Source organism: Chaetomium strumarium, assembly GCF_033439665.1.
Source record: "Chaetomium strumarium strain CBS 333.67 chromosome Unknown B0T15scaffold_6, whole genome shotgun sequence".
In the NCBI taxonomy this organism is placed as follows: domain Eukaryota; kingdom Fungi; phylum Ascomycota; class Sordariomycetes; order Sordariales; family Chaetomiaceae; genus Chaetomium; species Chaetomium strumarium.
In genome coordinates, this window is record NW_026944434.1 from 1,757,398 (window position 1) to 1,780,207 (window position 22,810).

A 22,810-nucleotide genomic window follows, 5' to 3' on the forward strand; every position below is an offset into this window, starting at 1 on the left:
ATACTAGTACTAGTAGTATGAAGGAAGCCGGGGGAAAAGGGGTGGATGGAGGGGTGGCTTTCGCGCTTTTTGGAGTGTATATACCCTACCCTGCCCTGCCTTAGGTATCTACTTATTGAGTGCTTGGATACCTATCCATGTTGTGAGAGGCGTGGTGTGATGAACTACGCCCGGATTGTGGCGGCCGCTTGTATGTATGTGTTTCCCCCTGGCTGGTGTTTGTAAGTACTAGTAGGTATTGTACTTGAGGTACGCTCGTCTGCACGGGGCCGTGGATGATCATGCGTGCGCGGAGCGTCTGGATGTGAGATATGATCCCTTCTGGACCATTGAGATGCCACCAGGATCCCCATTCCCCAGGCATATGCATTCTGCTATTCTATTAGCTTTATTAATAACAAGTACTCGTACTGAACTCGACTGCAAGCGCTGTTATTCATGGTCTCTCCACAGAGCCGCTATCAACATAGATGGCCACAAGACGGGCACGGCACGTTCAAAACTCAGTAGTCCGGAGCCAGAAAAATGGAATAAAGCCTCAGTTACACAGAGGAAGAAAGCAGAACGTCATCATACTTCATATAAACCGGTGAGCGTTGCATGCCACTGTCAGGTCAAGAACGAACGGGAACGGGTGCAACCTGTGCCGTAATGGATTGGAAAACGTGGCCTGACGCTGTGACGAGCATTTCCACGGCATACTACCTTGTATACATACAAGCTGGAGATGCGGTGCAACGGTTAGCTGAGTCGTATTTACGGCGTTATGGCACTGCACTGTAGGTGGTAAAGGAGTTTAACGGCCAACAATCGGCATCATACGGCGGCAGACGCCGAGATTCTGCCGGGCCAACCGGAGCTTGGGTTCGGCTGCTCATCCCGAGGATGGGGGCAATCCGAACCCAGGACTAATAGTAGTACTGTGTACGGAAGTGTAGGCAGGCATCTCGTCCCTGAACGTCGTGGCCAAATTCAGATGAGGAAGGATTTGCCTTGGCCGGGAGCCTTTATTACCAACTGTGAGGCGGGCAAAGTGTCAGTCGACCAGATCTGTCGGAGTTGTGTGCGGTTACTAGGTATGTAGTTGGATGGACATCAGCAGAGGACTCCGCTGATGGGGCCCGATTTACACTATAAACGATGTATCATACGACGGTGTCCGTGTGCGGTGTGCTGCTCCGCTCTGCGTTCCGACTGCCGGGCGTGTACCTGAAACCAACCGGGTCGGACGAGGAGCGTTGAAGAGCCGGGAGGCAAACTGATACAACGAACAAGTAGGTACTAGGTAAGTGACACTCCAAGTCGTGCAGATAAGGTGACATGCACCTCAAGCCATCTCCGCGGGCGTCCCAAGGAGGAAGCCAGGGCCCATTTAGCGACACCTGATTGGCCAGCGCTCTTATCAGCCGGGTACTTCCTATCTCGATCCACCGTACACCCCCAGGGGCATATCTTTCTGAGATCTTCCCAACAAGCGCTCAATTGCACGCCCCGGACGCCAGAATGCTACGCCCGTGGAAATGCAAGGCTGGCAGCATCCCGCGCTCGGCTGAGGCTTCTCCGCCGTTGTCTCGCCATACGGTTCGCATTGCGCGAGGATTTATCAGGGAAACCGGCCGGAGATGCAGACTTCCTCGGTGCGCTCCTTCTCTGTGGAATCGATTCCAGTTCCCGCACGAGCGATGACTGGCGACATGACAGCATGGCAAAACAGGTTCCATAGGTCTCACGATATATCTCTCATAATAGACTATGTTCCTTGCGTTCCATGTTACCCTTTCCATGCTTCCTCTCTATTCTCCTCTCATCTCATCTTATCTCATACCAAGCAGGACCCCGAGCGAGTCGGGCTGCAGCAGGCCGTGTTTGACTGCGAACCTTCCTAACTACTACTACTGTGTTGCTTGATACCCTCTACTGTTGTCTGCTGGATTGTGCCGCACCAATCCCTTGGCCTCGCCCAACATGGCGGTGGGAGCAAGGAAACGGATCGTTGTTGTCGGCCTGGGCATGGTCGGCATCAGCTTCATGTGCGTCAGACAATGCAGTCGAGACTTTTCTGGCTACTGGGCTAACCGCACGCTGACATGCAGAGAGAAACTGTTGAAGCTGGACGCCCGGGCGCGGGAATACAACATCACCGTCGTCGGCGAGGAGAAACACGTGGCGTACAACCGTGTTGGGCTGACAACCTTCTTCGAGCACCGGAAGGTCGAGAAGCTGTACCTGAACCCCCTAGATTGGGTAGGTCACCCGCTTTGTCGTCCGATGGTTGTCGAACCCTACTAGTTAGGTAGTCTGTCTAACTGCTCCCCTAGTATGACAGCATCCTCGACGGAGCGCTGAGCTACCACGTCAACACCAAAGTCACCAAGATCGACCGAGCAAGGAAAGCAATCAGCTGCTCGGACGGCAAAGAGATCGAGTACGACATCCTCGTCCTGGCCACCGGCTCCGACGCGATCCTCCCAAAGTTCCTCCCCAACCACGATGCCACCGGCGTCTTCGTGTACCGGACCGTCGACGACATCGACAAGCTCATAGCCTTCTCGGCGTCCCAGAAAGGGACGGTTGGCGCTGTGGTGGGCGGCGGCCTGCTGGGTCTCGAGGCGGCCAAGGCGCTGATGGACCTGGAGTGCTACGAGAAGGTGAAGGTCATCGAGCGCAACGGCTGGGTGCTGAGCCGCCAGCTGGATGCCGACGCGGGCGCCATGGTGGTCGACCAAGTGCGGGCCCTCGGTGTTGACGTGCTGCTCAGGAAGGCCGTGAGCACGATCGAGGTGGACGAGCGGCACAACGTGACGGGCATTACCTTCGATGACGGGGACTCCTTCTCCTGCTCGACAATATGCTTCGCCATCGGCGTGCGGCCCAGGGACGAGCTGGCGCGGCAGGCGGGCCTCAAGTGCGCGGACCGCGGCGGCGGCATCATCGTCGACGACTGCCTGCGAACCAGCGACCCGGACATCTACGCGATCGGCGAGTGCGCGAACTGGGAGGGCATGACCTTCGGCCTGATCGCGCCGGGCGTGGAGATGGCCGATCTGCTGTCGTTCAACCTCACGCAGGCGAAGCTGCACCAGCCGCGGCTGTACAAGCGCCCGGACCTCAGCACCAAGTTGAAGCTGCTCGGCGTCGAGGTGGCCAGCTTCGGGGACTACTTTGCCGATGTGGAGGGTCCCAAGTACCTGCCCGCGAAGGCCAAGAGGGCGGCAAACGGAGCCAACAGGGACAAGGGGACCAACGGCACATCGAATGGCGCCAACACGGACCGGCTGTCCCCGTCGCTGGTCAAGGCGCTGACGTACCGAGACCCGTTCCAGAACGTGTACAAGAAGTACATCTTCACCACGGACGGCAAGTACCTGCTCGGCGGCATGATGATCGGCGACACGAGGGACTACGTCAAGCTGGTGCCCATGGTCAAGAACCAGAAGGAGCTGGACATTCCGCCGTCGGAGCTCATCCTCGGCGCGAAGAAGGAGGGCGGCGACGACGGCGACGACCTGGACGACGACACGCAGATCTGCAGCTGCCACAACGTGACCAAGGGCGACGTGGTGAAGGCTGTCAAGGAGGGCGGCTGCACGTCGGTCGGCGACGTCAAGACGTGCACCAAGGCCGGCACGGGTTGCGGCGGCTGCGTGCCGCTGGTCACGTCCATCTTCAACAAGACCATGCGCGACATGGGCAACGAGGTCAAGAACCACGTGTGCGCGCACTTCGCGCACAGCCGCGCCGAGCTGTACCATATCGTCATGGTCAAGCGGCTGAAGACGCTGGGCGAGGTGATGCGCGAGGCCGGGACCGACCCGCACAGCGCCGGGTGCGAGGTGTGCAAGCCGTGCCTGGCCAGCATCTTCGCCAGCCTGTGGAACAAGCACGTCATGGACGGGCCGCTGCACGGGCTGCAGGACACCAACGACCGCTTCCTGGGCAACATCCAGCGCAACGGCACCTTCAGCGTGGTGCCGCGCATGGCCGGCGGCGAGATCACGCCGGACCGGCTGCTCGTCATCGGCCAGGTGGCCAAGGACTATAACCTGTATACCAAGATCACGGGAGGCCAGCGCATCGACATGTTCGGCGCCCGCAAGCAAGACCTGCTGGCCATCTGGCAGCGCCTGGTGGACGCGGGCATGGAGAGCGGCCACGCGTACGCCAAGTCGCTGCGCACCGTCAAGAGCTGCGTGGGCACGACGTGGTGCCGCTTCGGCATCGGCGACAGCGTGGGTATGGCCGTGCGGCTGGAAGAGCGCTACAAGAGCATCCGCGCGCCGCACAAGCTCAAGGGTGGCGTCAGCGGCTGCGTGCGCGAGTGTGCCGAGGCGCAGAGCAAGGACTTCGGCCTGATCGCCACCGACAAGGGCTTCAACATCTTCGTGGCTGGCAACGGCGGCGCCAAGCCGAAGCACGCCGAGCTGCTGGCCAAGGACGTGCCGCCCACCGAGGTGATCCCCATCCTCGACCGCTACCTGATGTTCTACATCCGCACCGCCGACAAGCTGCAGCGCACCGCGCGCTGGCTCGAGGCCCTGCCGGGGGGCATCCAGTACCTGCGCGACGTGGTGCTGCACGACAAGCTGGGCATCAACGCGTCGCTCGAGGCCCAGATGCAGGAGCTGGTCGACTCGTACTTCGACGAGTGGGCCGAGGCCCTGCGCAACCCGGCCATCGCCGCGCAGTTCCGCCAGTTCGCCAACACGACCGAGACGGTCGACGGCGTCGAGCCCGAGCAGGACCGCCAGCAGACCCGCCCGGCCATGTGGCCTAGGGACAGCAACAACAACAACAACAACAACAACAACACCTCGCAGGACTCGCAGGCGGCGGCGCCAAAGGAAGACTTTGCGGGCTTGCGGGAGCGCTGGTCCGAGACGACCTGGCAGCCCGTGCTGGAGGCGTCGTACTTTAGGGGCGCGGATGCGCTGCCCAACGGTATTAGCGCCACGATCAAGCGGGGGGACACCCAGCTGGCCGTGTGGCGCTTCAAGGGGCGGTACTATGCCACGCAGCAGATGTGTCCGCACAAGCGGGCGTTTGTGCTGTCGGATGGTTTGCTGGGCGAGGATCCTGCTTCTTCTACATCTTCTGAATCTTCTTCCGGAGGGGATGACAACAACAACAACAACAAAAACAAAAAGGCGCCGTGGATCTCCTGCCCGCACCACAAACGCAACTTCGACCTCTCCTCGGGCGCCTGCCGCAACGACGCCGACCCGAACATGTCCATCGCCACCTTCGACGTCGAGGAGCGCCCCGACGGCATGGTCTACCTCAAGCTGCCGCCCGTCGACGAGCTGGATGCCGCGCTGGGCACCAAGCGCTGGATGGTGCGCCGCGGCGAGGCCGGGCCGGGCCAGTTCGCCGAGGTCGACAAGAAGATCGGCTTTGTCGGGCAGCGGGCCAAGAAGCCTGGTGTCAAGCCCGTTGGGAATATGATGAGTACCATGAGTATGCGGAAGCCGGTGGAGTTGATGATGGGTGGTAGTGCTGGGGCGTGTGGAGCGGCGCCGGAGTGGTAGACGTTTTTTTTGGGGGGGGGGGGGGGGGGGGGAGGGGGCGGTGTAGATCCTTCTACGGAGGGTTGGATTGGATTGAGTGAGCTGGCGTTGGGAGTATTTCCAGGTTACTAGGAGGCGCATTGCATGTGTTCGGGCTTACTAATAGCACTTCATGTATCTGTGTGTATACCTATGATTCGAGATTTCTAGATTACCTGTCACGAAGACAGAAACGAGAGATGATCAACGAGATGTCAGACAAATCCTTTCGTGGCGTACATACGTATATCAACACATGGAAATTATATATCTATATAGGTCTTGCGTCATGCCCGTACGTGATCGTGTCAGGAGAACCCCCAATGTGTGTACGTAGTAGTACCCTGAAACCCCAACCGCGATACCCCGTAATAAGCCGCCGTGAACCCAAGATACCGTACTAGTCCGAGAAAGCACGGGGAGATACCGTTATACACCACCACTACTAATACCAGTACTAGTACTTAGTAATCCGACGACCCCTTCCTCCCACCAGCCTGCACAACCAAAAGACTGGCCTTGATCCCCGCCGTGATCAACCTCTCCGCCACGGGACCAACCGTGCTCTTCAGATCCGGCCCCCACCCACTTACACCACTACTACCACTGCCGTCTCCTCCTCCACCCCCGGCCCCATCCGCCGCGCCAAAGCGAGCGTTCTTCCTGCCCAGCACCACGACGTCGCCCGCGTTCTTGGGCTGCCGGCCCACCGTCTTTTGAGCTAGCACCACAATCTCTGCTAGCGCGGCGGCCGCAGCAGAAGAAGAAGATCCCGAAGAAGAAGAAGAAGAGATGTCTGCCTCGCTGAAGACGACGCGCGACGCCAGCTCCGCGGGCAGGGACGCCTGCATCGTGGAGAAGAAGACCTCGTCTTCCTGCTCCTGGCGGGCATTGTTGTTAGTGATAGTAGTACTAGCGTTATTAGAGTCCGCCTTCGGGTCGGTGCCGGTAGAGGAAGACGGGGTGGTGGCTCCTCCTCCCTCGGTAGTGGTGGTGGTGGTGGTGGTAGTGGTAGTAGTGGTAGGCCACTTGACGCGCACGATCGACGCCGTGACGTGCTGGTTCCGCGCGAGCTGCAGGACGAGGCGGATGGCGACGCGGTCGTCGGGCCCTCCCAAAAAGGGGAGGAAGAGATGGTGCGACTTGTTGAGCACGGGCAGGGCGGCCGGCTCCGGGCGGTAGCTGCGGATGGACAGCGCGGCGGCGCTCTTGGTGCGGGACAGCTCCGGCCGGTGGTGGTCGGCGGGCTTGGTGATGCCGCCGAAGCCATTGTCGATGAAGATGCCGGCGTTGCAGGTAGCCGCGGCCTTGGCGAGCGTCTGGGCGATGAACTCCAGGTGCGTGGTCGACCGGAAACGCTCGCTCGTGCTCGTGGCCACGGGGAAGGCTTGGTCCTCGGACACGCTGCCGTACTCGCCCCAGGGGATCAGCGCGAAGTCGGACGAGACCTCCGAGGCCTGCGCCATGAGCGTCTCGGCGTACGAGTCGGCCGGGACGACGGCCACGCGGCCCGAGACGGCAACGTCGTGGAGCTGCGAGAAGGTCCGGAAGGCGTTCACCACGGGGTCGCGCAGCGAGTAGAAGTCCTCGCCCTCGGTGAGGTGCATGACGGACGACGTACGGTCGGTGAGTTCGATGACGCGCAGGCCGTGGACCTCCAGTGGCTTCTTCCGGATCTGGCTCTCGTTGCTCTTGGAGGGATCCTCCGCGGTAGCGTCGACAGGGGCGGACGCGAGGACGGTCTCCGGGCTAAGCAGCGTGATGAAGGTGAAGAGACTGGGGAGGCTGTCGAGGCGGAGGTGCACCATGAGGCGCCGGATCTGGGACTCGACGGGCTTTTGCGGAAGCCCTCCCTGGCCCGTCTCCGAGTGGTCGATGGGATTGCCGTCCCAGTCGATCTCCCCTCTCCTCCACTTCTCGACCTTCTTCTGGTACCAGGGAGGATACAGAGCCTTGGTAAGAGGCGTGGTTGCGACCGTGGTGACCAGGGCCATGACAATGAACATGCTGAAGGTTGTCTCCGACAGAATGCCAGCTTGGAGGCCAATGTTCTATTTCCGTGTGTTAGTAACTTACTGTAGCTGAGCACTACTTACTGTAGTCCGCGCTGTTCAATCGTCGGCAGACTTACCAAGACGATCAGCTCAACCAGGCCCTTGCAGCTCATCAGGCAGCCGATGGTGAAGCTCTCGCGCCACAGCAGCCTGTTCGCGCGGGCCGCGAGGGTGCCGCCTGCAATCTTGCCGGCGAATGCGCACGCGATGATGCCCACGATGTAGCCCCACGTGATTCCGTCCTTCAGGAGACCCAGGTTGGTGTTCAGGCCCGAGAGGGCGAAGTACAGCGGTAGGAACAGGACGGAGATCAGGTCCTCGATCTTCTCGGTCAGCTTGATGGCGAACCCACCGTCGTGCGGGCAGATCAGGCCGACGAGGAAGGCGCCGAAGATGGGATGGACGCCGATGATGCCGGTGAACCAGGCCGAGGCGAGCACCATGAGCATCGTCAGGGCGACCATGCCCTGCGTGGGGCCGTTCTGCAGGCTGCCGGTGCGGCCGAGGACCCAGATGAACGGAGGCCGCACGACGAAGACCAGGAACAGCGTCCAGCCAATGCAGCACAGCAGCGCCCACAGCGCGGCCAGCCCGCTGCTGTTGTTGGTCAGCGCCACGCAGAGGGCCAGCAGCACCCAGCCCGTCACGTCGTTTCCGATGCCGGCCGCCAGCACCGTGACGCCGACGTTGGAGCGCAGCAGGTTCAGCTCGCTGAGAATGCGGCAGAGCACGGGGAAGGCCGTGATGGCTAGCGCCGTGCCGATGAACAGGCCGAAGACGCCGAAGCTGATGGACTCTTCCGCGATCGGGAACTGGTGGTAGATGCCCCAGGCGATGGCATAGCCGAGCCCGAACGGGAGGATCATGCCCGCCAACCCGACGCTGAGCGCGGCCTTCCAGTTCTGCGTGAACAGCCGGATGTCGACCTCCAGCGCGATCAGGAACAGGAAGATGAGCAACCCTAGGTTGGCCACGTTGCTGAACACAGGCATCGACTCCGCCGGAAAGATGGCTGTGATGGCACACACCGTGGTCAGCCGGCGCAAAACCATCGAATGACTCGGACAGACTACGTACTCTCTTTGAAGCCCGGTATCCTCATCATCACCGACGGGCCCAAGAGGATACCGCCGATGACCTCGGCAATGACCCTGGGCTGGTTCAGCAGCCGGAGCGGATCTGCGCGCGCGGAACAGTCAGCCAGAGACGATCACCCAATGCGCTTCTTCCTGAGAACAACTCACAGTGCAACAACTGGCAAAACAGGATGACGATGATGGCCTGTGTTTGGTGCTATTGTTAGCGCAACTGCGGCCTAGTACCGAAGCCTGCCCGGCCGGGCCGGGACCGGGACCCGGGTCTGGTTCCATTTCTCGGCCTGTGCACCGAAATAACGGATCCACCACGGAGAGCCCGGAGAACACCACCGGGAGCATATCGTGCGCATGTATTGTACTTGCCTGAATAATGAACAGAGCAATCGGATTCGATGGCGCGTAGGCGATCGGGTTGGCGCCCTCGAGGACGCCCGCCTGAGGAGGCGCCCCCGAGCCGGCGGTCGAGCCGCCGCCAGCCATTGTGTCAGCGCGAGTGTTCCGTACAGGATCTAGCGGAGAATGGAGTGTGCCGGGAGAGACGTTTATCTTCAGAGTCGCAGGCCAGAGTCTAACCAGGATTAGTTGTGCTAGGGCTTATTATGAACAAAAGACCAGTGCGCGTCAGGACAAGTCGAAAGTCATCGAAACTTGGCGACAGTGCGCCGACAGAGCAAGAAGGGCATCGATGAAGGTCGTCAGTTCGAGTCGACCATGTCCTTATCTCTCCGCTCATCAAGCCTTCCCGACCGCCCAGAGCTCAATCGGTGGGTTTAACCAACCAACAAGCATCCTACAATGGATGCGCGGGTGGGCGTCCATCCGGGGTAGCTTGGTTCGTGTGGATGCATCTCACACCCGACTGCATGTGAAAGCGCGCCCCGGATTGCTGGGCAATGCGGATGCCGGGGGCCTGACAGGCGATTTCACTGCGCCCAGATTCTGCTTCCGGGAAGGGCCACTGCTTCCTGAAACAGCCACGAGATACATACCTCACGCAGGTTGGTAGAGGGAGCAGAGGACCAGGGCTTCAACTGGGTGATGCCTGCCGATGGCGTGCTCGGCAGCTGAGCTTCTTTGTCCTGCTGACCGCTTGCTCAGCGTGCGCCTTCCACCATTAAGGTCAGACGATGCATTTCTCGAGAAGCCCTCTCATGGCTGATAATACAAAGACCAGGGAAATGACCGCTCGCAAAATGGAAAACTACCTAGTAAATGCGGCGTCTCTCAACATAAGTAACTTCCATTCTATGGGATTGTTACCTAGTTCAAGACAGTTCAAGTTGTATTGCATTCTGAGGCGGTGAACTGCCCTAGCTCAACCAGATACACTAAAAACCAAGCAACCCTAACCCTATGTAGTAGCGCATCGGCGGTCTAGACCCAGCGCTACTGACGTAACACCAGGCCTGCTGCTTCTAAAACGGGCAACAGACAAACAACGTCCGCCCTCTCAACCGTTGATGATAAGACCACTAATAACTACCACAAATTGACAGTTCGCAGTTGCAGGTAGGTTGCTATTGCTACTTCTGTACACCTTTTCGTGCAACATATTATCGCTTGATAATATGAGAGCGCACCAAACCCAGGCTGCTATAGCAGTGTCCCTGCCCAGACCGCAAGAGAACGGAACCCCGCTGTTGTCGCAACGCTCTTCCCTCCCGAGGACAAACAGTCACGGATCCGTGTGAAGCTCAATGTGCCCAAATTAGGTATCCAAAACAGCCTTGCCCGGGCCAAGTGAAGCCCAGCTTCCTTTTGGCATCTTCCACAGCATCACGTCCCATGTGCCGCACGGCGCAGCAGATCTGCCAGCCATGTGAAGTTCTTCTTGTTGGCCCGGTCCATGGACCCTCACAGGACAGTCTCCTTCGCTGAGGCGGCCGCGCCCATGCCCCCTTCCGTAGGGCAAACGAGAGTCACAGTCCTGTCAGCCCAATGTTCTAGAAGATCGGAACATTGTACTATGTGTACTTCACTCGATCCCGGCAAGACGGGTGGTAGTAAAGTGGGGCCTTCCGGCCTTGTCCTAGCCGGCCGGCTCTCTTATCCGGTCCGGGTCCAGACAATGGCCGGGCCGTGTTACCAAACGCGTGAAACCCCCCGCTACCTATTCCGACTTCTCCTCTACGTTCTATGCTCTCATTTCGTTATGCGCTTATTCCGCGATCGGGAAGGGGAGGGTCGCAGCTACTGGTCAAATGGGCTTCAGATTCGAACCTCACCTCATGCAAAAGCTCATGGAGAAAGATGGGCGTAATGAGTGTGACCACGGCTGGGTTGGTTTAAGGTTGGGAATGACCCTCGGACTTCCCTCGGAAGTAGCTTGTGTTCATCTCTGGACTATCAACGGCCGCTTTCCCTTGAAGCATGAGCTTTCTCTTGTCTCTCGCCCAACTCGATCACTTTGCCATCCAAACTGCGTGGCCGACAGACCGTGATCCCCTCCACACTCCGTTTATGACACACGGTCCTTGATTGATAGTGTGTTGCCCCATTTTATTCCATATTCCGAGCATCTTCTAGATGCGCATCTTTACCACTAGCATGCCGTCCTCACTGGCGGCACTACTCATCTCAGCGCTCCTGTCCAGCAATGTGGAGGCAGGGAGAAGTTTCTGGAGTAAGAAGTCGACGTATCTCCTTGGCTATGGCTCCGGCTCGGGATCCGGCTCGAGCACCGGGTCTGGGTCCAGTTCCGGGGGCAAGTACAGCACGAGCAACAACCTCATGATGAAGATGGGCTCAACCAGCATCGATGCGCCGGGCGGCCGATGTACCTGGGATGGTAGGTTTTTGTTCAAGCCGAATTTGGAGACGGGGATCCAAAGGACTAACATGGCGCCAGATGTCTCTTCCGAGCCCATCGTCCTGTTCCCCGGGGCAGATGGAAACCGGACATACATCGCCATGGGCATACAGCTATCCCTCAACATCACCTCCACCGACCCCCTCTCCATCTTTTCGTCGTCCACAATCTACCTCTCTTGGCTGCAGACAGGCCTGCTGGCGAGGTCCCCCGAGAACCCGGTCCTGATCTCCGAGAGCAACCCGCTCGTGCCCTTCAACATGGCAAACCAGGGCAGCCAGCAGCCCCAGATCCTGATCACCCTGGTCTACGTCCAGCCGCACCCGCTCATCATCGGGGACAAGTTCATGCAAGGCTTCAGCAACATGCAAGCGGACGCCTCGCAGCGCCAGAATTTCAACTTCGAGAAGTTCTGCGAGACGGCATTCATCACCAATCTGCAGGCGACGACTTGGGTCATGGTCAACGGCACTCACTCTACCGGAATAGGAGGCAGCATGGGAGGGGGCGAAGGTGGAGCAGGTGGTGGTGGTGTTGGCGGCGGCGTTGGTGGAGGAGCGAATACCCCCACAGCGCAGATGACTCCGATGTCAACCCCAACCCCGTTGCCCGGAGGGAACGGGGCGGCCGGAGGAGTCGGGGGTGGTGGTGCAGGCGGTGGCGGCCAGCAGTTCACCACCGTCGTCACCACAGACGCGAACGGCCAGCCAGTGACCGTCACATCCGCCCTTGCGGAGAGCAGCGCAAGCGCCGGAGCAGGCGGAGGCGGAAATGGAAGCGGAAGCGGAAACGGAAGTGGAAGCGGAGGTGACCAAGGCGTGAGCTCTGTAACTACCGTAAGCACCCCCGACGCTTCCGGTTCGTCGGCAGCGATCACATCAACTCCCGCAGCCGGCGCTGGTGGCGAGGGCAATTCAGCAGGAGATGGAGGACAAGGACAAGGACAAGGACAAGGACAAGAGCAAGGACAAGGACAAGGCTCTGACGCCGGCGCCACCATCCTAACCACCACCGACGCATCCGGCTCGCCAACGGTCATCAGCTCCGCCGTCACACCCGGCGCAGGGGGTGGTGTTGGCGCCGTCGGAGACTCCTCCGCAGGAGGTGGAACCCCGTTAACACTCAGCACCACCGATGCGGCCGGCTCGCCCACAGCGATTGTGACCACCATTACCCCGGGCGTGCTCCCGCCCCCGGGCGCCGCAAACGGCACCGGTGGCGGTGTGGGAGGAGGAGGAGGAGGAGGAAACGGTACGGCGGCAGCCGGCGCCGGCGAAACCCACGCGGTCACAACCATAGTGGAGGAGGTAACGCTCACCATCGTCGACAGCCCGCAGAGCCGGTACACGTCCACCATCACCTTCGTGTCGACCATCTCGGCGGAGGGGGCGATCTGCAACGAGGCTGGCGGGGCGACCGTGACCGCCACGGTGACTGTGAACGAGGCCGGTGTGCCGGTCGGTACTTCCTTACCTGATGGGGGTTCTGGCGGTGGGAAGAATGGGACGGCCGGGACTGGGTCGGGGATGGGGGGTGGTGTGGGAGGGGGGAATGGGACTGGCGGCGGCGCGTCGACGCCGACTCCGGCTCCGGGCGCGGGTGATGAGGCGAGCCAGACCCCGGGACCTGGCGGATCACAGGGTGGTGGTGTTGGTGGTGGCAGTGGCAGTGGCAGTAACGGGGGGTCGGACGGTGCAGCGAGCCAAACTCCGGGTTCGGGTGCTGGTGGTGGAGCTAGCCAGACCCCGGGACCTGGCGGGTCACAGGGTGGTGGTGACGGGGGTTCTGACGGCGGAGCGAGTCAAACTGCGGGCTCGGGTTCCGGGGCGACTCAGACCCCGGGGGCTGGCGGATCACAAGGCGGAGGTGTTGGCGGCGGTGATAGTAATGGGGGTTCTGGTGGCGGAGCAAGTCAAACTCCGGGTTCCGGTTCTGGAGCGCCCCAGACTCCGTGCGCTACGGGCGGAGCGAGCCAAACTCCGGCACCCAGCGGATCACAGGGAGGCGCTGGCGGATCTGGTGGCAATGATGGCTCAAACAACGGCGGAGGCGGCGATTGCGCTGGTGCCGGCGGAAATATGACCGGCGGGTGTTCGGGCGGGTGCTCGGGCGGCTGCGGCGGCGCCAATGGTTCTGGCGGGGACGGGGGGAAAGCGGGGAGCTCGATGACCGCCCCAACTCCGGCGCCGGGCGGCGGCGGTAGCCCATGCGATGTCTGCGCCGGTGCCAAAGGAACAGATACAATCACATCGACACCCACCACAACCGCGCCATACGGAGCTGGCGTTACTCTCTCCAGGCTGACCGTGCTCTATCCCATCCCGCCCTACTCAAACCCGGACGACGCGGGGTCTGCGACGAGCGTATCAACACCGAACCCGTCCGGCGGTTTCGGAACCGGCACCGGGGGGATCCCCGCTCCCAGCTCCGGACCGATGCCCCAGCCCATCGTTGTCGCCGGAGCCATGAAAGATGCGCCGCCGGGAGTGGTTACGGCGATGCTACTTGGCGGCATTGCGGTGCTTTTCTTTGTGTTCTTGTGATAGACAAAAGCAGGGTAATGGCGTATCCATAGAGTGTGGTAAAAGGTTCGTTCGGATGGGCAGTCTTGGCGCTTTGGGCCGAGGCCTTGAGGGTGCGACGGTGGCGTTCTACAGGGCTGGCGTTCTTTTTACTGCTTGTTTTCTTATTCTTCTTTCTGATGCGGCTGAGCCTGCATACTCAGCATGGCTTTCGCTAATTTAGTGTAGTTTCGAGCTCAAGTGAATTCCTTTGAGAAACTAAATACCTGAATGTTCTTTCTTCAGCAAAGCTCTCGATCGGGAATCTCTCTGGTGGAGCCACCTGACCAGTGCCTGGAACCTACCCCACATCCGGTCCGTGCACACCCGTCGGCAACCGCAATTCGCCGAACGATTCGGCTGCGGCTCATCAGTCTGGCGTCTTCCACGAGTTCCACTCCAACGCAACAAGAAGACTTCACGCCTTGCGGTCCCCCACCTACCCACCACTGCGAGTGCGGAACACCCGACCGGCGGCGAAAGACCCGCAATCTTCAACTAAGCAGCCGCATCTGTACGATTCTCATGACGCTCAGCCCAAGACTGTTGTATCGTCTCGTTACGGGCGACAACCTGAAATAACCCTCATCGAAGCCGATATCTACACGTTCCTGCGCCACGCGGACCCTCGTGCTTTACTCTTCGACCGACCCCAACCGAACGCCGACCAAGATGATTCCAAACCCACACGTCTACGGCCACCATCAGTATCCTCAGGCCGACTCGGCCTGGATGCACCAGCAGACGTCACACCAGCACCACGCTCAGGCCGCCGCAGCCGCCGCCAGTGTCGCCCAACAGCAGCATTACAACCGGATCGCGAGCGCCCACAACACCGTTGGCGCGCTCGCCCAGGGCCATACCCAAGACAGCGCCCTCGAGGGCTCCGTGTCGGAGGACAACCGCCGCACGCTGCAGTACATCGCCGACCTGCTGAACGAGAACACACGAGAGGGCGCGCTGCTCGAGCTCAGTAAGAAACGGGAGCAGGTTCCCGAGCTCGCCCTGATTCTGTGGCACTCGTTCGGTACGTCACGCCTACTCGCGAACCTGCAACCTTCGCAGTCTTGCGCGACAAACACGGCTGAGCTAACGTTGGTGCAGGGGTCATGACATCGCTGCTGCAGGAGATCATCAGCGTGTACAATCTTCTGAGTCCGTCGCAGCTCACTGCAGCTGCCTCGAACAGGGTCTGCAATGCCCTGGCTCTCCTTCAGTGTGTCGCATCGCATAACGACACGCGCACCCTTTTCTTGAACGGTAAGCGCCGATGCATCGCCTCGGCAGAACCTCTCACTGTTGAGCCGAGTTGGCTGACATTTCTGCGTAGCGCACATTCCCCTCTACCTGTATCCTTTTCTCAACACGACGTCTAAATCACGGCCGTTTGAGTATCTCCGACTTACTTCTCTCGGAGTCATCGGCGCCCTCGTCAAGAATGACTCTACCGAGGTCATCAACTTCCTGCTCACCACCGAGATTATCCCGCTGTGCCTGCGCATCATGGAGACGGGTTCCGAGCTCAGCAAGACGGTTGCCATCTTCATCGTTCAGAAGATCCTGCTCGACGACAACGGCCTCAACTACATCTGCGCCACCTACGAGCGCTTCTATGCTGTGGGTACGGTCCTCAGCAACATGGTCGTTACGCTGGTGGAGCAGCAGACCGCCAGGCTGCTGAAGCATGTTGTTCGATGCTTTCTAAGGTAGAGATGCAAACCCCACCTCGTTGACCCCTCCAGAATACAGACCAAACTAACCGCACCCAATCCTTCAGGCTCAGCGACAATGCTCGTGCGCGCGAAGCATTGCGGCAATGTCTTCCCGAACCGCTCCGCGACAACACCTTCTCGAACGTCCTCCGCGATGATGCGGCGACAAAACGTTGCCTCGCCCAGCTGCTGATCAATCTGTCGGAAAGTACGATGGACTCCACCGTCGGCCCCCTTGGACTCTAGTAGCGTAAGAGGTTGGTAAGCCGGCCACCCGCAGCGGCTTTGGATTTCGAGACACGATAACAAAGATCGGGATTATTGTACCACGTGGATGATGCGCCATTTCTATAAGGTCCGCCGTCGGCGCTACCTTGACTCGAGGGCATCCATTGCCCGGACGGCCACGGTCTCCATGGATTCCACACCAACGAGCTTGGAAGCAGCAGCAGTGACACGCGCTAGCTATACACTCAGCGCGAAGCCCGAGCTTCTTCCCAAGGGGCGAAGAAGCTCAGCATCTGCATATATAGAAGCCTCAACCGGCTCCACCTTTGCAGTGTCAACCTTTGCAATTTGGCCGAGTGAAGGGGCCTGGATGGGCAGTGGATTGTGGAGGGGGATAAAATGGGGCCATACGGAAAAGGAGGTGGGGCATGGGAAAAAGCCTTATTTATGTTCATGAGGGAAGGAAATATCCACATCACAAGCGGGCGGCGTTCCTCGGGTGTCTTTATCTCCCTTTTCATCATCCTTACTTCGACTACATACCATTTGCCTTCCCCTTCTACTCATGTTTCCCGCGTTTCACTCGGGTTTCTTGGTGTTCGGCGAGAGTGGTTAGGAGGGTTTACAAGTCGGGGGGATGGCTTCGCATAGCAAAAGGATGGGTCGGTTGCTTTTTTTTTTCCTGTGTCCCCTTTTTGTTCGGATACACTATACTTCGGGGGTATTAGAGCGAAGGCGAGCGACGGGGTGGGGGGGGGGGGGGGGGGGGGGGGGGGACATGGTTTGCTTCCTCTCTGGCTGTCGTTTTGTTTGCTTCTGTTGTCAGTGCTGGTGGTTTTGGTGCTGGCGTGGTTGTCTCTGATGTATTCATATCATGTATGTAGATCACTAGGAATGGCCAACACAGGGTAGTGTAGTGAATAGGAGGATGAGATACCCGTACGGATGTTGTTAGGTGGTGACGTGGTCTTTGTAGGAGGGAGGCGGAAGGTTTCGGGAGGTGATAAGTTCGACTCTTGTATCCGTGCTAACTGTTCAATCTGTTCAATGCAGGCTATCCCAACGCCTGTGGTTTATACACCGCTACCTATACCACCCAGAGAGCACCAGCACGCTGAGAACCCCGGACCATCAAGATATACTATGTTCCTATCCCTATGAGGCAGGTGAAGGGAGAAGCCTCACAGTAAGTACCACTGCAGCACTCGAATGACAGTAGCCTCCTCTCAGAGCAATCCATTGTCAACATGCCATCTAGACCTTGTGTCACCTCAAATAGTGAGAAACCCGCATCGTCACTGGTATAGACTCGAGACTTGCATTTCTGTCTTGATCACCGACACATCTCAGGTTATCACTCGGTCACACCCACGCTAGCCTACCTTAGCGATACCACAACAGCACGAACCGGATGGCTCGAAGACCTGCCCGTTGCGACTCAAAGGTGCCAGTCGCTTGTTTGGTGCAGCTGTGAGCCTGTGACTTGTCATGCTTGTCTTCAGCAACCCTGGCTACTATAGGCGGCGTTGCATATGGTTGCATGTAACCTACTAGTACCTCGCCTATCATACACGCGGAAGGCTCCCCCGACGGTCACCACGGTTCTTGCCTGTTTTACGCTAACCCATGTCAAATGATGTCAAAGTTCCCGGTTGGCCCGCCCCGTGCCGCTTCGATAGCCAACTGCCTTGGCCATGTTGACGCTTGACAGTGCACCTTACAGGTCGAGCGAAGCCCTGGCTCCCAAGCGGTCTGCGGGGAATCCCTGCCCGATCTCTGCGGTGTGGCCTGGCCCGGGGCCCTACGCGTACAAGCTTCCGCTAGTTATCAGGTACGGATAGTTATTGCCTCGGGCTGTACAACACAGGATCTCGCAGGTGCATAATAAGTAGGTACTTGCACGCCCCTGGGACGCGTCGCGGATCTTCGCCTCTCCACGAGTCACGACGGGAACCGAGACAGGGCGAAGATGCCGTTCCAACACCGCCGGCCCGGGGTCCCAGCCCCAAGAAGAGCCCTCCTGATTACTACCGTCTCGGTGGCGTCACTCTTCATCCTCGCGCTCGTTGCCCTGGCCCAACTCGGAAATGCGCAGTCGAAGGAAGGAAGGTTTGCGGCCAGGTTCGGCCAGGCCTCCGGACACGCAGATAACTTGAACCCTCTCCTCTCCAAGGCCCGGGCTGCTGCATCCGGCGACAAGTACCTCATCGGCGTGGGCAAGGCCGATATTACGGGGCCCGTGGTCGAGATCAACTTCGGCGGCTATGCCAACACGGACCAGGTCGGGACCGGCCTGCGCCAGCGCATGTACGCCCGATCCTTCATCGTCGGCGAGGTCGGCAACCCCAAGAACCGCTTCGTTTACGTCGTCATCGATGCCGTGTTTGGCGACACGGCGGTCCGGAACGGCATCCTCGAGGGCGTGGCGGCGCTGGGGTCCGATTACGCCGTGTACGGGCAGTCGAATGTGGCCGTGACGGGCACGCACTCGCACAGCGGCCCAGGCGGCTGGTTCAACTATCTCCTGCCGCAGGTCACCAGTCTCGGCTTCGACCGGCAAGGCTACCAGGCCATCGTGAACGGCACTGTGCTGTCGATCAAGAGAGCCCACGAATCTCTCCAGGAGGTGCGGCCCCAGCCACACTCCCTTCTTTGGCAGTCCTGAATCCTGATCACTGCCAACTGGCAGCTAACCGTTCTCCTCAGGGGTATCTCGACTTCGGAACAACGCGCATTCCGGACGCCAACATCAACCGCAGTCCGTTCGCGTACCTTGCGAACCCGGAGTCGGAGAGGGCGCAGTACACCGACGACGTCGACAAGGACCTGACCCTGCTGCGGTTTCAGCGCGCGTCCGACGGGAAGAACATCGGCGTGCTAACCTGGTTCCCCGTCCACGGAACGTCGATGCTCGGCAACAACACGCACGTCAGCGGCGACAACAAGGGCCTGGCCGCCTATCTGTTCGAGCAGTCGGTCAGGGGCAACAGCCAGGCGACCGACGGCTTTGTGGCCGGCTTCTCGCAGGCCAATGTGGGCGACACGACGCCAAACGTGCTGGGTGCCTGGTGCGATGACGGCTCGGGCCAGATGTGCGACTTCGAGACCAGCACCTGCGCCGACGGCAAATCGCAGTCTTGCCACGGGCGAGGGCCGTTTTTCCAGAAGCTCGATCTGGGCGTCTCGAGCTGCTTCGAGATCGGCCGGAGGCAGTTCTCTGGGGCCAAGAGGCTCTATGTAAGGAAGAGGACCTTTGCAATGCTAAGCACTACGTAGCTAGTACTTAGTAGCTTGACGAGTGATTGATTGAGTTAACGCAAGAAAAAACCTAGGATTCGCTCGACTCCAAGTCAACCGCCGTTGTGGGTTCCAGTGTCCGGTCCTTCCACTACTTCCACGACATGCGGTACTACACGTTCCCCCTGGACAACGGCACCATGGTGCAGACCTGCCCGGCCGCCCTGGGGTATTCCTTTGCAGCCGGCACCTCGGACTGGCCTGGTGCTTTCGACTTCACCCAGGGCGACAGCGGAGCGCCCAACAACCCGCTGTGGCAAGTCGTGTCGGGCTTGCTGCGGGTGCCCAGCGCCGAGCAGAAGAAGTGCCAGGGACCGAAGCCCATCCTCCTGGACGTCGGCGAGATGGAAACTCCCTACGCGTGGACACCCAACATTGTCGACGTGCAGACCTTCCGGGTCGGCCAGTTCATCATCATCGTCTCCCCCTCCGAAGCCACCACCATGGCCGGCCGGCGCTGGCGCAACGCTGTGAAGGCTGCCGCGGCCGAGTCGTCTCTGACCGGCGTCCGCGAGCCCTTCGTGGTGCTCGGCGGGCCGGCCAACACATACGCCCACTACGTCACCACGCCCGAGGAGTACGCCGTGCAGCGATACGAGGGCGCGAGCACGCTGTACGGCCAGTGGGAGCTGCCGGCCTACATCAACCTGACGCTGCGCGGCCTGCCGTCCCTGGCTCCCGCACCCAGCGGCGGCAGCCCGCCGCCGGGTCCTTCCCCGCCGGACAACCGCGACAAGATGCTCAGCTTCATCACGGGCGTCGTCCTGGACGCCGCGCCCATCGGCAAGAGCTTCGGCGCGGTCACGCAGCAGCCTGCGGGCTCGTACGCGCGCGGCGCCTTCGTCAACGCCACTTTTGTCGGCGCCAACCCGCGCAACAATCTCCGGCTGGAGGGCACCTTCGCGGCCGTCGAGAGGCTGGGCAGTGACGGGACCACCTGGGCGCAGGTGCTGAGTGATGACGACTGGCGGCTGGTGTATAGCTGGAAGAGGACCAACACGCTGCTGGGCTACAGCGAGGTGACCATCTCTTGGGAGACGGATGCGGACCGGGACGCGGCGGGCACGTATCGCATCCGGTATTATGGCGATGCGAAGCCGCTGATTGGGGATATCAAGCCGTTTACGGGGACGAGTAACTCGTTTACCTTGGCGTGAGCATTACGGGTGTGGATGCAAGTATGTAAATGCCAGTGTCTGCTTATAAATACTTAGTGATCTATGTGATGGCTGCCCTGTTTTCGGACGTCTAATGCATACTACCTACTTTACAAACGTGAAGAACTATTTCGGGGTTCAGGGCATGCCCAAGGGTCAGAGAAACTACCGTACTTCCCTGGGTCCATGCCCTCATGTTTCTGACTTACTAGTAACCAGTCTCGAAGTCTGCTTCAAAGCATCAAACCCCACGTGCCCACCGACGGCGCAGATATCAAACAAGCTTCTTCCGCTCAAAGACCCTCACCCCAAACTTCCACACCTCATCCACCACCAGCTCGGTCCGCCCCTCCTCGCCGGCCGCCTCGGACAGCACCACCAGGTCGGCATCCGCCCCGGCCTCCAGACTCCCCTTGACGCCCTGCACGCCGAGCATGGCCGCCGGCGTGGCCGTGACGGCCTTAAGGGCCTGCGGAAGGGTGGCGCCCGTCCAGTGGAGGAAGTTGTTGACGCATTCGAGGAGCGTGACCGCACTGTTTTGATGGTGTATTAGGATTGATATTGAGTTATATCCAATGATGCCATACATATAAACAAGCAAACAAACAAACAAAACACTAGTTTAGATTGGAAGGATCGGGATGGAAAAGCGAAAAAAGAAGAAAAAAAAAAAAAGGAAAAAAGCTTACCTCCCCGCAATGGTGCCCCCCGTCCCCTCCAGTTCGAGCACGCTGCCCTTCTTGATGATGTAGTGCTCCCCCTCGCCGTTGGTCCACGCGTACCGCCCGTCGGGCAGGCCCACCATGTGCATCGCGTCGGTGACCAGGATCAGCCCCTGCGGGTGCGCGTGCCACGCGATCTTGACGGTTGTCGGGTGCAGGTGGATGCCGTCTGAGATGATCCCGAAATACGGCCTCCTCCTCTTTTGTCCTGGTTGTTGTTGCTGTGGTTGTGGTTGTTGTGGTTGTTGTTGTTGTCTTTGGGAAGTGGCAACAGCAGGAACAGCAGCAGCAGCAGTAGAGATACTACTACTAGTAGTACTAGGAGTAGTCGTGTTGGTGCCCAGCACCCCGAAAATGCCTGGGTTGCGGTGGTGCAAGGGCCGCATCGCGTTGAACAGGTGCGTGATCATGGTCGCGCCCGCCGACACCGCCGCCGACGCCTCCTCGTACGTTGCTTCCGAGTGCCCGACCGACACGACGATGCCGCGCGACGTGAGCTCCGGGATCAGCCTGGTCATGGCCCCTAGCTCGGGCGCCGCCGTGATCATCTTGACGGGGATCGTGCTGTTGCGTGCGGCCTGCGCATCGCTGGACGAAGCGGAGGAGAAGGAGGAGGAGCTGACGGGGGACGAAGGGAGGCTAGTACTGCTGTTGTTACTGCTGCTGCTGCTGCTACTGCTCGGCGAGTGGACTTCTACTTCGGGGTTGGGACACCGGGGGTTGATGTTGGCCGCGCCGTACATCTCCTCGAGGTCGGCGAAGGAGGAGGCCACCCTGAGGACGGAGCGGTTGTGGATTCCATTCTTGGTTGGGCTGAGGAACGGTCCTTCGACGTGGGCGCCCAGGGACTCGGCGCCGTCGTGTGGCCGGCGGGAGGAGCCGGAGGGTCCGAGGTAAGGGAGGACCTGGGCGGGGGAAGTGAGTAACATAGGACGACAGATGAAAGGGATGAAAGCTGGCTCACCCCCTTGTAGAGATCACTTGTCTGACTTGTCACGGTTGGGATGTACGAGGTCACGCCTGTGCGAACCAGCTTTCTGTTCAGATCCCGCACCTGCTTGCCGTACTGCGTCATGTCGTCGAGCAGGGTGGAGAAGTTGAAGCCGTAGGCGCCGTTCAGCTGGCAGTCAATGAAGCCCGGCGACACGATGCGGCCGCCCAGGTCGATGACCTCGTCCGGCATGATGAGCTCATCGTAGAAGGCCGCCTGGCTGCGGATGATCTTGCCCGTGGCCGAGCTGACCCAGACATCGTCCCACACGAGCTCGTCGCCGCGGACGAGCCGGCAGTTGGTCAGCTTGGTGATGCCGTTGTGGCGAGGGGATGCTGAGCGGACTAATGACGGCATTGTGCTGGAAGGGCCTTCGATAAAGGGAAGGAGGTCAGGAAGGAGGAAGGGATATTGCTAGGACGGTGCAGACTTTCGGAGATAGGCACTGTCTTCGGGGAGCCAGAGGGCATCAAGTCGCCCCGTGTTGTCGAGCGTGTACGCCATAGTATACCAGAAGTAACGGATGAGACGGCAATGCCAAGTTCAAATACTTCACACCTGGGCAGAAACTCAACTCTAGGGACCCAGCAAAGGTGACGCAGGGCATACTTGCTGCCCCGGTGCCTCCCGCAGCGTGCC

At 59.9% G+C, this 22,810-nt stretch overlaps 6 protein-coding genes across 6 annotated transcripts; 4 read left to right on the forward strand and 2 right to left on the reverse strand.

Annotated features, from left to right (window-relative positions):
- The first annotated feature begins 1,875 nt into the window (after positions 1 to 1,875).
- On the forward strand, positions 1,876 to 5,537 carry B0T15DRAFT_271441 (uncharacterized protein). The gene is made up of 3 exons (XM_062863464.1): positions 1,876 to 2,030; positions 2,094 to 2,244; positions 2,319 to 5,537. The coding sequence occupies exons 1-3, from the start codon at positions 1,966 to 1,968 to the stop codon at positions 5,523 to 5,525; spliced, it is 3,423 nt and encodes a 1,140-aa protein (XP_062719119.1). The 5' UTR covers positions 1,876 to 1,965; the 3' UTR covers positions 5,526 to 5,537.
- Positions 5,538 to 5,798: 261 nt separating this feature from the next.
- Positions 5,799 to 9,174, reverse strand: B0T15DRAFT_568965 (Sodium/hydrogen exchanger family-domain-containing protein; the record flags this gene model as incomplete). The annotated part of the gene is made up of 5 exons (XM_062870789.1): positions 5,799 to 7,594; positions 7,675 to 8,609; positions 8,675 to 8,776; positions 8,842 to 8,878; positions 9,025 to 9,174. 5 exons carry the CDS (start codon positions 9,172 to 9,174, stop codon positions 6,008 to 6,010), a joined length of 2,811 nt encoding a protein of 936 aa, XP_062719120.1. The 3' UTR covers positions 5,799 to 6,007.
- A 1,913-nt stretch (positions 9,175 to 11,087) lies between these two features.
- On the forward strand, positions 11,088 to 14,391 carry B0T15DRAFT_271482 (uncharacterized protein). The gene is made up of 3 exons (XM_062863465.1): positions 11,088 to 11,482; positions 11,543 to 12,906; positions 12,949 to 14,391. The coding sequence occupies exons 1-3, from the start codon at positions 11,221 to 11,223 to the stop codon at positions 14,044 to 14,046; spliced, it is 2,724 nt and encodes a 907-aa protein (XP_062719121.1). The 5' UTR covers positions 11,088 to 11,220; the 3' UTR covers positions 14,047 to 14,391.
- On the forward strand, positions 14,392 to 16,227 carry B0T15DRAFT_271483 (cell differentiation family, Rcd1-like-domain-containing protein). Its single transcript, XM_062863466.1, has 4 exons — positions 14,392 to 15,091; positions 15,169 to 15,324; positions 15,395 to 15,770; positions 15,842 to 16,227. Exons 1-4 carry the CDS (start codon positions 14,737 to 14,739, stop codon positions 16,020 to 16,022), a joined length of 1,068 nt encoding a protein of 355 aa, XP_062719122.1. The 5' UTR covers positions 14,392 to 14,736; the 3' UTR covers positions 16,023 to 16,227.
- A 1,546-nt stretch (positions 16,228 to 17,773) lies between these two features.
- Positions 17,774 to 20,595, forward strand: B0T15DRAFT_271519 (Neutral/alkaline nonlysosomal ceramidase). Its single transcript, XM_062863467.1, has 3 exons — positions 17,774 to 18,630; positions 18,711 to 19,241; positions 19,337 to 20,595. Exons 1-3 carry the CDS (start codon positions 17,974 to 17,976, stop codon positions 20,456 to 20,458), a joined length of 2,310 nt encoding a protein of 769 aa, XP_062719123.1. The 5' UTR covers positions 17,774 to 17,973; the 3' UTR covers positions 20,459 to 20,595.
- B0T15DRAFT_271589 (carbohydrate esterase family 9 protein) lies at positions 20,596 to 22,718 on the reverse strand. The gene is made up of 3 exons (XM_062863468.1): positions 22,145 to 22,718; positions 21,148 to 22,085; positions 20,596 to 20,991 (listed from the first exon to the last, which is right to left on the reverse strand). Exons 1-3 carry the CDS (start codon positions 22,526 to 22,528, stop codon positions 20,733 to 20,735), a joined length of 1,581 nt encoding a protein of 526 aa, XP_062719124.1. The 5' UTR covers positions 22,529 to 22,718; the 3' UTR covers positions 20,596 to 20,732.
- Positions 22,719 to 22,810: the final 92 nt, after the last annotated feature.

Excerpts from the sequence above, each read along its gene's own strand:
- B0T15DRAFT_271441 (XM_062863464.1), top strand. The coding sequence starts at position 1,966 with ATGGCGGTGGGAGCAAGGAAACGGATCGTTGTTGTCGGCCTGGGCATG. Across the intron at positions 2,031-2,093 it reads ATGGTCGGCATCAGCTTCAT|AGAGAAACTGTTGAAGCTGG; the intron begins GTGCGTCAGACA and ends GCTGACATGCAG. Across the intron at positions 2,245-2,318 it reads ACCTGAACCCCCTAGATTGG|TATGACAGCATCCTCGACGG; the intron begins GTAGGTCACCCG and ends CTGCTCCCCTAG.
- B0T15DRAFT_271482 (XM_062863465.1), top strand. The coding sequence starts at position 11,221 with ATGCGCATCTTTACCACTAGCATGCCGTCCTCACTGGCGGCACTACTC. Across the intron at positions 11,483-11,542 it reads CGGCCGATGTACCTGGGATG|ATGTCTCTTCCGAGCCCATC; the intron begins GTAGGTTTTTGT and ends ACATGGCGCCAG. Across the intron at positions 12,907-12,948 it reads AGGGGGCGATCTGCAACGAG|GCCGGTGTGCCGGTCGGTAC; the intron begins GCTGGCGGGGCG and ends ACTGTGAACGAG.
- B0T15DRAFT_271483 (XM_062863466.1), top strand. The coding sequence starts at position 14,737 with ATGATTCCAAACCCACACGTCTACGGCCACCATCAGTATCCTCAGGCC. Across the intron at positions 15,092-15,168 it reads GATTCTGTGGCACTCGTTCG|GGGTCATGACATCGCTGCTG; the intron begins GTACGTCACGCC and ends ACGTTGGTGCAG. Across the intron at positions 15,771-15,841 it reads GTTGTTCGATGCTTTCTAAG|GCTCAGCGACAATGCTCGTG; the intron begins GTAGAGATGCAA and ends CCAATCCTTCAG.
- B0T15DRAFT_271519 (XM_062863467.1), top strand. The coding sequence starts at position 17,974 with ATGCCGTTCCAACACCGCCGGCCCGGGGTCCCAGCCCCAAGAAGAGCC. Across the intron at positions 18,631-18,710 it reads CCCACGAATCTCTCCAGGAG|GGGTATCTCGACTTCGGAAC; the intron begins GTGCGGCCCCAG and ends CGTTCTCCTCAG. Across the intron at positions 19,242-19,336 it reads CTGGGGCCAAGAGGCTCTAT|GATTCGCTCGACTCCAAGTC; the intron begins GTAAGGAAGAGG and ends GAAAAAACCTAG.
- B0T15DRAFT_271589 (XM_062863468.1), bottom strand. The coding sequence starts at position 22,528 with ATGCCGTCATTAGTCCGCTCAGCATCCCCTCGCCACAACGGCATCACC. Across the intron at positions 22,086-22,144 it reads CAAGTGATCTCTACAAGGGG|GTCCTCCCTTACCTCGGACC; the intron begins GTGAGCCAGCTT and ends TCCCCCGCCCAG. Across the intron at positions 20,992-21,147 it reads GGGGGCACCATTGCGGGGAG|TGCGGTCACGCTCCTCGAAT; the intron begins GTAAGCTTTTTT and ends CCATCAAAACAG.